General features: G+C 33.8%; 1 protein-coding gene and 1 pseudogene across 2 annotated transcripts; both read left to right on the forward strand.

The window, feature by feature from the left end:
* Nucleotides 1-1,695: 1,695 nt before the first annotated feature.
* Nucleotides 1,696-3,200, forward strand: LOC104726950 (putative flavonol synthase 5; annotated as a pseudogene). Its single transcript, XR_015571647.1, has 3 exons — nt 1,696-2,226; nt 2,335-2,662; nt 2,741-3,200. The product of XR_015571647.1 is annotated as a putative flavonol synthase 5 (transcript).
* Nucleotides 3,201-7,636: 4,436 nt separating this feature from the next.
* LOC104727463 (putative flavonol synthase 5) lies at nt 7,637-9,249 on the forward strand. The gene is made up of 3 exons (XM_010446568.2): nt 7,637-8,164; nt 8,339-8,666; nt 8,815-9,249. Exons 1-3 carry the CDS (start codon nt 7,959-7,961, stop codon nt 9,043-9,045), a joined length of 765 nt encoding a protein of 254 aa, XP_010444870.2. The 5' UTR covers nt 7,637-7,958; the 3' UTR covers nt 9,046-9,249.
* The last annotated feature ends 974 nt before the right edge of the window (nt 9,250-10,223 follow it).

The raw sequence follows: 10,223 nt of genomic DNA on the forward strand, positions 1-10,223 counted from the left end.
ATGATCAATTGACTATATAAATATTAATATATATATAACTAATGAGAAAATGTGGACCAAAAAAATAAACTAATGAGAAATGTTTTGTAATTAAATTTTAGAAGAAAGAAAAAGAGAGTTACATGCTTCTTTCGGCATAAATACAAATAAAAGAACCACAACTTGTAACTGTTTATGCATCGTCGAAGTTACAAAACAGCTTTCTGACTGGGTAGAGATGAAGTTTTTATTGATCCGGTAGCCGCCATAGAAACGGTTATTATGCTTATGCATCGTGGGAGCTAGTCACAAACAGCTTTTTTACTTATGGTAATTAAAGACATAAATTAGGTTTAAGAAGATTAATGTGTCATGTGTTGATCTTGGTAAGTCAAGGCGGTATATTTTGCGTAAACAACTTGCTCGCAATCAGTTTCTTTTATTTAACTATCTAATTAGTTAAAGATATGTCCAGTGTGATGTTTTTAAAAATTTGTACTAGGTAGACGACGAATCAACGACTTTTCATGCCATAGAATAATCATTATTAGGCTGGACTCTAAACGTGAGTTACGTGTGCTACTAACTGCGTCTCTCTCTCTCTCTCTATAATTTCGTGGATAAATTAGCATATATAATTCTAAAAGATCCAGCCTAATAATGGTTCCATTCATAATCGAGGTAGAAAATTTTCATATCTATGTTAATTTCATAATTTGAGCTCTTCATATCTAAAAAACGTTCATTAAGTAGACCTCGATAGTTTACAAAAATTTGGTATACAAAAAGTTTAATAACCTCGAACAGTAACGGGGTCGTTGTGCCACATCATCACGAACTTACCCTATTTAAATCCCCTCTTAGCCTTTCTTCTCTTTCTCACACCATAACGGCAACAAAGTTGGATATTAGAGTGGAGCAATGGTAGACGAGAGAGACCACGATACATCTTCTTCATCTCTCCCATCTTTGAGCAAGCAATTGGCAGACACAAATCTTGGAGGAAGCGCGGACGTTCCCGTCGTTGACCTAAGCGTTTCTGATGAAGGGTTCCTTGTGGGTGAGATGGTGAATGCGAGTGAAGAGTGGGGAGTCTTCCAGGTGGTTAACCATAGGATTCCCATGGAGCTGATGCAGCAGCTACAAGTTGCTGGGAAACAGTTCTTTGACCTCCCGGAGAAAGAAAAGGAAGCTGTTATTATGCATCGTGGGAGCTATTCACAAAGAGCATTATTACTTATGGTAAACACATAACTAGGTTTAAGAAAATTAATATGTGTCATGTGTTGATCTTTGCAAGTCAACGCCGTATATTTTTCGTAAACGTGCAATCAATTTTTTTTTTTAATTTTCTTATTAGTTGAATATATAAATGTCCAGTGTGGTATTTAAAAATTTGTAATAGATAGACGACGACTCCACGACTTTTTAATGCCATAGAATAATCATTATTAGGCTGGATTAATTGTAACATGGGTTACGTTTGTTGCTACTTATATATTGCTCTCTAATTTCGTTGATAAAGTAGTATGATCCTACAGCTTAATTAATAATGCTTCCATTGCTAATCGAGGTAAAAAATTTTCATATCTATGTTAGTTTTATAATTTGAGCTCTTTATCTATAAAAAAATACGTTTATTAATTAGACCTCGAGTTTACAAAAATGGTATACATGAAAATTAACACTGACGATGAACATATTTTTTTATATAAAAATGGTTATTAATTTTCATGTATGCCACATCATCACGAACTTACCTTATTTAACCCTTCTTCTCTTTCTCACACCAAACCATAACGGCAACAAAGTTGGATATTAGAGTGTAGCAATGGTAGACGAGAGAGACCACGATACATCTTCTTAATCTCTCCCATCTTTGAGCAAGCAATTGGCAGGCACAACTCTTGGAGGAAGCGCGGACGTTCCCGTCATTGACCTAAGCGTTTCGGATAAAGGGTTCCTGGTACGTGAGGTGGTTAAAGCGAGTGAAGAGTGGGGAGTCTTTCAGGTGGTTAACCATGGGATTCCAGCGGAGCTGATGCAGCAGCTACAATTGGCTGGGAAACAGTTCTTCGACCTCCCGGAGATAGAAAAGGAAGCTGTGGCGAAAGAGGAAGACTTCGAAGGATACAAGAGGAAGTATCTAGGAGGTATAAACAATTGGGACGAACATCTGTTTCACTGACTCTCCCCACCCTCAATCATCAACTATAAATATTGGCCTAAGAATCCTCCCCAATACAGGTACGTGCGTTTTACGTTATTGACTCTCATGTTTTACGTTAAAAAGATATTGTTAAATTTAAATATTAAATTTTCGTCCATATATATTTTGGAATATGGTGGTATCAGGGAGGTGACTGAGGAGTACACAAATCATATGAAGAGGCTGACGGAGAAGATTCTTGGTTGGCTCTCAGAGGGACTAGGGTTACCGCGTGTGGCGTTGACGCAAAGTATGGGTGGCGATACGGCTGAGTATGTGCTTAGGATCAATTTCTATCCGCCAACTCAACATTCGGAATTAACCATAGGAGCTGCGGCGCATAGTGATATGGGTGCTATCGCACTCCTTGTACCCAGTGAGGTTCCTGGACTTCAAGCCTTCAAGGACGAACAATGGTATGACCTTAATTACGTCAACTCTGCCGTTGTTGTTATCATCGGCGATCAACTCATGGTATGGTTGACTTTTTTTTTTCACTTGAGATTTGCAAATGTTTTTGTGGTTTGATTTGTAGATTCATATTAATTGCAGAGGATGACCAACGGGAGGTTCAAGAACGTGTTTCATAGAGCAAAGACGGATAGGGAAAGATTGAGGATTTCTTGGCCTGTTTTTGTTGCGCCTAGGGATGATATGTCCGTCGGACCTTTGCCGGAGCTTACCGGAGACGAGAATCCTCCCAAATTCGAGACTCTAATATATAAAGATTATATTGACCAGAAGATAAAAGGTTGGGCGCTCGAAGATCTTCCAGTCTACTGAGAACCCTCAAAACCACGAAACAAATTGAGTATCATCCAACGATGTCATAATAAAGGATGATATATTGTTTCAAATGATAATATCAATGTGTTCAAGACTTTTGAGTTACGTTTTTATTCACAGACTAGTGTTTGATAATTGCTCTTTCTTCCTTTGGAGTTTCTATAAATGCAATATATGATAATATGGTTTGAGGGTTTCTAATATAAATCCGATCCGTGTTCGTTAATTTCTTCTATATATGGTGCATTAAACTATTTAGGGAATAGAAAAAGAAAAAAAATATATATGTCGAGACGTTAAGTGTTTATTACTTTTTATGACTAAACTAAAGTAGTTTGTTTGGTTTTGGTTTTATTATAGATTTTATTACAAAATGTTACTCTGCATAGTAGAAAGACAAAAACTATGTTTTACTAATTACGAAGAAGATGTGTCAGTTTTGTTACATTAATTAAGGTGGAGGTGTCTATCCAAAATCATAGATGGTCTCAAGCAAGCAGAGAGGATGATTGTCGATGAGGTTTGGAAGCTAGATGATATTAACAAGTTGATATGTAGTTAACCCTTTAAATTCGTCTACAAGTCTGCTTAATATAACAGAACCGTATAATTACGTATATAGTCGCCACGGTTTATGATTTGGGCGCCTAGCACCTAAGTGACCTCTATACAGCTGCCTAAACTGTGTTCTAGACTAATTCATGCACTCTCTTTTTGATTGAAACATGCAAGTTTATTGTAAATTTGTCCAATGTGATCTTAAATCTCAATTATACGATGGACCCACTGCGTCTTCCATGGCAGAGAACAATTATTAGGCTGTGGCAGCGTTTGCCAACTACTAGTTGACTACTTGTTTGTTAATATTTATAAGCTACGTCCGAGTAATGGCTCCATCTATGATCGAGATACGACACGAGATATTTATCAAAAAAAAAAATTACGAATATTCATAATTGTATATACGACATGTAGTTTAATGCCTCTAACAATTTAATACAACTTTTACAAAATGTCTAATACAAAAGAAAGCTTGAATCATACTTCGATTGAATTCTTTTTCCATGTCTTTCGTAGAGAGGTTGGCAATTTTTTTCCTTTAAATATAATTTATTAATAAAATTGAATATATAATTTTTAAATGTTATTTGATGTGTTTAGAAATATTATTGAGATATTATCATATTAAATTTAATATAAAACTCTTCAAAAATAAAAAATACAAGATATATACTAAAGGCTTCTGTTCTCCGTTTCACACACCTTTCACAGTAAGAAAGACTAACTTGGACACTAGAGTGAAGCCATGGAAGACGAGAGAAACAACAACACATCTTCTTCGTCTCTCCCGTCGTTGTGTAAGAAACTGGCGAGCTCAACTCTGGGGGGTGTCCTGGGACTGGACATTTTACGACGACCTCAGACGACCACAGCTTCCTTTTCGGGGATTGACTCATGTTTTACGTAAATGAGTCAATTTCCTCTTCGTGAATATAATAGATCGACAGTTATCTTATTATATAAACTTTGATGACAAAATTACTCATTAACAAGATCGTGGCACATGTCAATTATATCATTCAGATGTTGACACATATCAATTCATTATTAAAAATTTTAAAAATAAGAATGTAAAAATTCAAAACCTAACCTAAAAATGTTTTATATAAAAGTAAATGTCATTAACAAGATTGTGACAAGTGTCAATTATATCATTCAGATGTTGACACACATCAATTCATTATTAAAAATTTTAAAAAAAAAAATGTAAAAATTCAAAACCTAACCTAAAAAGGTTTTATATAAAAGTAAATAGATAAAATAAAACCTAATTTTATTTAAAATCTAATTATAAGATAAATTATATGTATATATACCATAAAATTGAAAATTAGAATATTGTTTACTTATTTTTACATAAAGAAAAAGATTGTTGAAGTAAAAAAAAAACAATTTGTTGGTAGTAGTTAAGACTAAAGAGTATATTTTAACAGTAAAATATATTTACATGTACAAATAAACTTTCAGTGGTAATGTAGACAGTAGATTTGTAAATATATATACATTAGTGTATTATAGCAAAAAAAACAACAACTATTTTCTATAACTAAAAGTTTATCTCCTTACTTTTATACATTGTTTTTACTTACGAAAAGAATTAAATATATATTCTTTGTTAAATTTAATTTAATTGATAAAAATAGTTGTACATAAAGAGACATATGGCATATGGCTTAGATTTTAATTGATAAAAATGTCAAAGTTAAGAGACATATAATTGGTTATTTAATGTGTTCATAAATACAATTTGTTGGTAGTAGTTAAGACTAAAGAATATATTTTAATACAAATAAACTTTTAGTGGTAATGTAGACAGTAGAATTGTAAATGGATATACATTATTGTATTATAGCAAAAAAAACAACTATTTTCTATAACTAAAAGTTTATCTCTTTACTTTTATACACTGTTTTTACTTACGAAAAGAATTAAATATATATTCTTTGTTAAATTTAATATAATTTTAATACTTTTGAACTCATCTACAACTATTTTCTTTAACTAAAAGTGTATCTATTTTTTTTTCAACCAAACAATAAATTAAAAGGATTTTCTTCGGTTAGTTGCCCAAGCTAGAGGGAAGGAGTTTACAAAAGAAACTTCAGAGATAAGAGAATGCGAAGCACATGCAAGACAATTCGCCTTTGAATTTGTTGCATGCAGGATCCAAGAGATGGAGAATAGTGGAAAAACTCCAGCGAATTAAACTCATCGAGCAAGTTGGAGAAGGATGATCAATTCAGGGGAATGCATCATAGTGAGTAACTCAGCACATATCCGCTCCATGGCCCATAACAACGCTTCTAACTCTGAATACAGGGGGGATGGGCTCCGTCTTAGACAATTGGCCCCCAACAACAAGATTCACTTCTCACCAACGCAACACCACCAGCCCAATCATGAATGCTCATTGGTTGCTTTCCAAAAACCATCAATTTAACAACAAGGTGAAGAATTCTGGATATCTGAAGACGGAGATGAGCCGACATGACCGCCATAAAAGATAGCGCCTCTTCCCAAGCTAACTTATCGCCTAAAGCCTGAGCAATTATATAATTCGTCTCGATCTCTAAACCTTTAAAAAAAAATTATTTATGGCCTTCCAGATTGCTCATAAAAATCATAGTAATTGAAAAAGTTGATCAGGATCACCCTGTTGAGAGACATCCCTTCAGAAAACAAAATCCAAATTTGAGTACACCGACTCATATGGAAAATCCTCTGATGAGACCGAAGTTAGAGATAAATCCTAAACTTCTCACGAGAGGGCATTATAAAAAAATGTGATTAATAGTTTCAACCGCAGTCACACCTTTTATATCAGATATTTACATTGGCCACCTCGGTGTATCTATTTACTTTTATAGATAGTTTTTACTTAATAAAAATACTTACTTTATATTCTTTATTAAATTTTATTTTATTTTAAAAATTCTAAACTCGCACATCAGACGGATCCTAATATATATATATATATATACTAACTAGTAATTATATGATTACAAATGATTATTATATTCACGAAGAGGAAGTTTTACTTTTTGTAACATTTAAAACACACAAGAAATAAAAATAAAAATAAAAAAACATTTAAAACACGACGACCACATTTACACGTCATCTTTTTAACGGACAATTTTACAGGCACCACATATTGATTTGAGAGCGTATGAGGAGACTTTGCTCTACATTATAATTATAGAACATATATAGAGTTACTCCGGTGTACTATATATGTTAGTGTGATAGTGTGGTGTCTAGACTAGACAGTCTAGTATACATAATTAATAAAGACTATTAATTTGAACTGGTTAGTAACTAAATTGCAATATTTAATTTCTACAAAAAATATTAAGATATTATATTCACGTATAGCACAACTGCACAAAATAAAATGAAAACCATTTATTGTTAACTAGTGCACATTATAAAACACATGATCAGTTTAACTTGCTGTATTTGTTTATGTTGTCATCGATATGATGGCGTAAAGCTAGACCATATACCATATATCTATGCGGAGCAGAGGTGTCTATCCAAAACCATAGATAAGGTCTGAAACTAGCAAAGGTTAATTGTCTGTGAGGTTTGATGCTAGAAGATATCTAACCAGTTGCTATAGTTAAAACCGTCTGAAGTCGTCTAACTCTGCTTAACAACAGAGACGTATAATTTCGTATATTGTCGCCACGGTTTATTATTGGGCGCCTAGCTAGTAAGTGTCCTCTAGGCAGCTACCTACACTGTTCTTTAGAATACTGATTTTAAAACTAATTCATACACTGTTTATTCAGTTTGATTGCAATAAGTTTACTGTTCTTTGTTAATTAATAAAATGTCCAATATGTGATGTAGACATTTTATCTTATTTCAATATATAATACGATGGACCCATAACGTTTTCCATGCCATATATAACAACTATTAGGATGACATGAGTTGTCTTTATTTTCGTTGATAATTAATAATTCTAAAATGTTTTTTTTTTTTTTTTTTTTTTTTTTGTCAAATAATGGTTCCGGTTGTAACCGAGGTGGGAGATTTGTATGTGAATTTCAATTTTTTTTTGTTTTAAATACCTCCAATAAATAAAGGGTAGATAAACAACCAATTTACAAAAATGGTATAAACATGCATGCAATCTAATACATCGATCACACTGCTGACACCAACGAATTAAAATCCTGATATAGTAGCTAGGTTTGTGCATCACTAACTTAACCCCTATTTAAGCCCCTTTTAGTCTTCTCTTCTCCTTCTCACACCTATCACTATAAGAAAAACCAACTTCGACACTAGAGTGAAGCCATGGAGGACGAGAGCATATCTTCCTAATGAAGAGCTTTTGGTGCGTGAGGTGACGAAGGCGAGTGAAGAATGGGGAGTTTTTCAGGTGGTTAACCACGGTATTCCCGAGGAGCTGATGCGGCAGCTGCAAGTGGTTGGGAAGCAGTTTTTCGACCTCCCGGAGGCAGAAAAGGAAGCCGTGGCGAAAGAGGAAGACTTTGAAGGGTACAAGAGGAACTATCTAGAAGGTATCAAGGCTTGGGACGAACATCTGTTTCATAGACTCTCCCCACCCTCTATCATCAATTATAAATATTGGCCAAAGAATCCTCCCCAATACAGGTATACGTACGTTTCCTAATAAAATAGTAATATGAGTTATAATTTTCGAAACCAATTCATAATGAGTTAGACTGACTCATCTTTTAGGTTATAAATTATTTCCTAACAAAATCTCAAATATAATTTAAAAATTGGATTTTCGTTGATAATTTGGGACATGCATGGCGGTTTCAGGGAGGTGAATGAGGAGTACACAAGGCATATGAAGAAGCTAACAGAGAAGATTCTTGGTTGGTTATCAGAGGGATTAGGGTTACATCGTGTTGCGTTGACGCAAAGTTTAGGTGGCGAAATGGCAGAGTATGTGATTAGGGTCAATTACTATCCGCCGTCTCCAAAATCGGAATTGGCCTTAGGAGCGGCGGTGCATACCGATATAGGTGCAATCACACTTCTCGTCCCCAGTGAGGTTCCTGGACTTCAAGTCTTCAAGGATGAACAATGGTTGGACGTCAAGTATATCAACTCAGCTGTGGTTGTTATCATCGGCGATCAACTCATGGTCTCGTTGATTATGTGTTTTTTTTTTTTTTTTGGTCCTTTAGTTTTTATGAAAAAAAAAAATATATATATATATATATATATATATATTTTTTAATTTTATAGTTGGTAACGTTTGGGATTTGATTTGTGGATTCAATTAATTGCAGAGGATGAGCAATGGGAGGTACAAGAACGTGGTTCACAGAGCAACGTTCGATAAGGAGAATTTGAGGATTTCGTGGCCGGTTTTTGTTGCGCCTAGGGGTGATTTGTTGGTCGGACCTTTTCCGGAGCTTACCGGAGAGGAGAATCCTCCAAAATTCGAGAGTGTAGTTTATAAAGACTATTTGCACCAGACCATTAAAAGCTGGACGCTCGATAAACTTCCTCTCTACTGAAAATCCTAGAAACCCAAAAACAAAAAACTTCCTCAATAAATTATGATGAACTGTTCCAGTGATTCGTATCTAATTTTTATTTTATTTTTAGTGTTTTGGTTCGTTTTCGAGTTGTACGTTCAAATGATTATTGTTTTTTCTTCTTAGGGAGTTTCTATATATATATATATGGTTTACATAATAAAATAATTACGTGTGTTTAGGTATTTATAAATGCGTATTCTTTAATTTCGCCTTTGGAAATTTCATTAATATATATGGTACGTTAAACTGTTCGGTACAATTGTAAATATGTACGTATTGTATGGTCGTGCGTTGAATATTTAAGTGATTGTGATGATATTTATAAGTGGTTGTAATAATTGAATATTTAAGTGGTTCAGTGGTTGTATCTTGGATATTCACGACGAACACAACACTGTCAACTTTTTTACTGACAATTTCTTGCCTTCATTTAACACATTCATAGCGACAGATACAAGAAAAAGATTGCCTGCTTTTTTCTTTTTGATGTATACTGATCTCTTTTATTTATTTCGTTCTCACGTTTTCATTCTCACCGTCCAAAGAGAGACCTCGTGGTTTTGAGTCCATCACACAAATTTTTATGATGCTAAAAAATGGAACTCGTTTTAATATCAGCATAAAATGTGATCTTGAAAGTAAACTAAATTTATATAACAAAATATATAGAACTGCTAAAGTTCTCATATTTTCAGGAAATCAAATCGCAAAAGGATTTACATGTTTCACTTTTTGGTAGGTGAAATGGAATTTTGAAATCTTTTTATGACTCACTTGCGGGTCAAATTATATTTTGCGTTGCCTACTTACTTCTCTTTTGATTATTTTTAGTTAAAACTTAAAACAGTCCAAAAAATCATATTAGGTAATTTCAGCACGGCCGTCTGGTTTTGGTTTGGTTCGGTTCATATATCAAAATATGAAATTCATGTTACAAAAGTCACTAAAAATCTTTTATGAGACCCAAACCAAATCAGGTTCATAAATCAAAAAGTGTACCATCATATTCATTCCTGATAATCAGAATAGATCCAAAGGATATGTTTTTGATCAGAACAACAACAATTTTCATATGACAAATTCTCCTATTTGGAAACCTCTAAAAGATACATATATTCACCAGGGCGTTTTCTCAATCTTGTTGATCCCTCTTT

This window comes from Camelina sativa, chromosome 11 (genome assembly GCF_030686135.1).
Source record: "Camelina sativa cultivar CO46 ecotype springtype chromosome 11, ASM3068613v1".
Classification (NCBI taxonomy): domain Eukaryota; kingdom Viridiplantae; phylum Streptophyta; class Magnoliopsida; order Brassicales; family Brassicaceae; genus Camelina; species Camelina sativa.

Bases quoted from the DNA above. Each gene is read 5' to 3' on its own strand.
- LOC104727463 (XM_010446568.2), top strand. From the start codon at position 7,959: ATGCGGCAGCTGCAAGTGGTTGGGAAGCAGTTTTTCGACCTCCCGGAG. The intron at 8,165-8,338 runs GTATACGTACGT...TGGCGGTTTCAG, and splicing joins AAGAATCCTCCCCAATACAG to GGAGGTGAATGAGGAGTACA. The intron at 8,667-8,814 runs GTCTCGTTGATT...AATTAATTGCAG, and splicing joins TCATCGGCGATCAACTCATG to AGGATGAGCAATGGGAGGTA.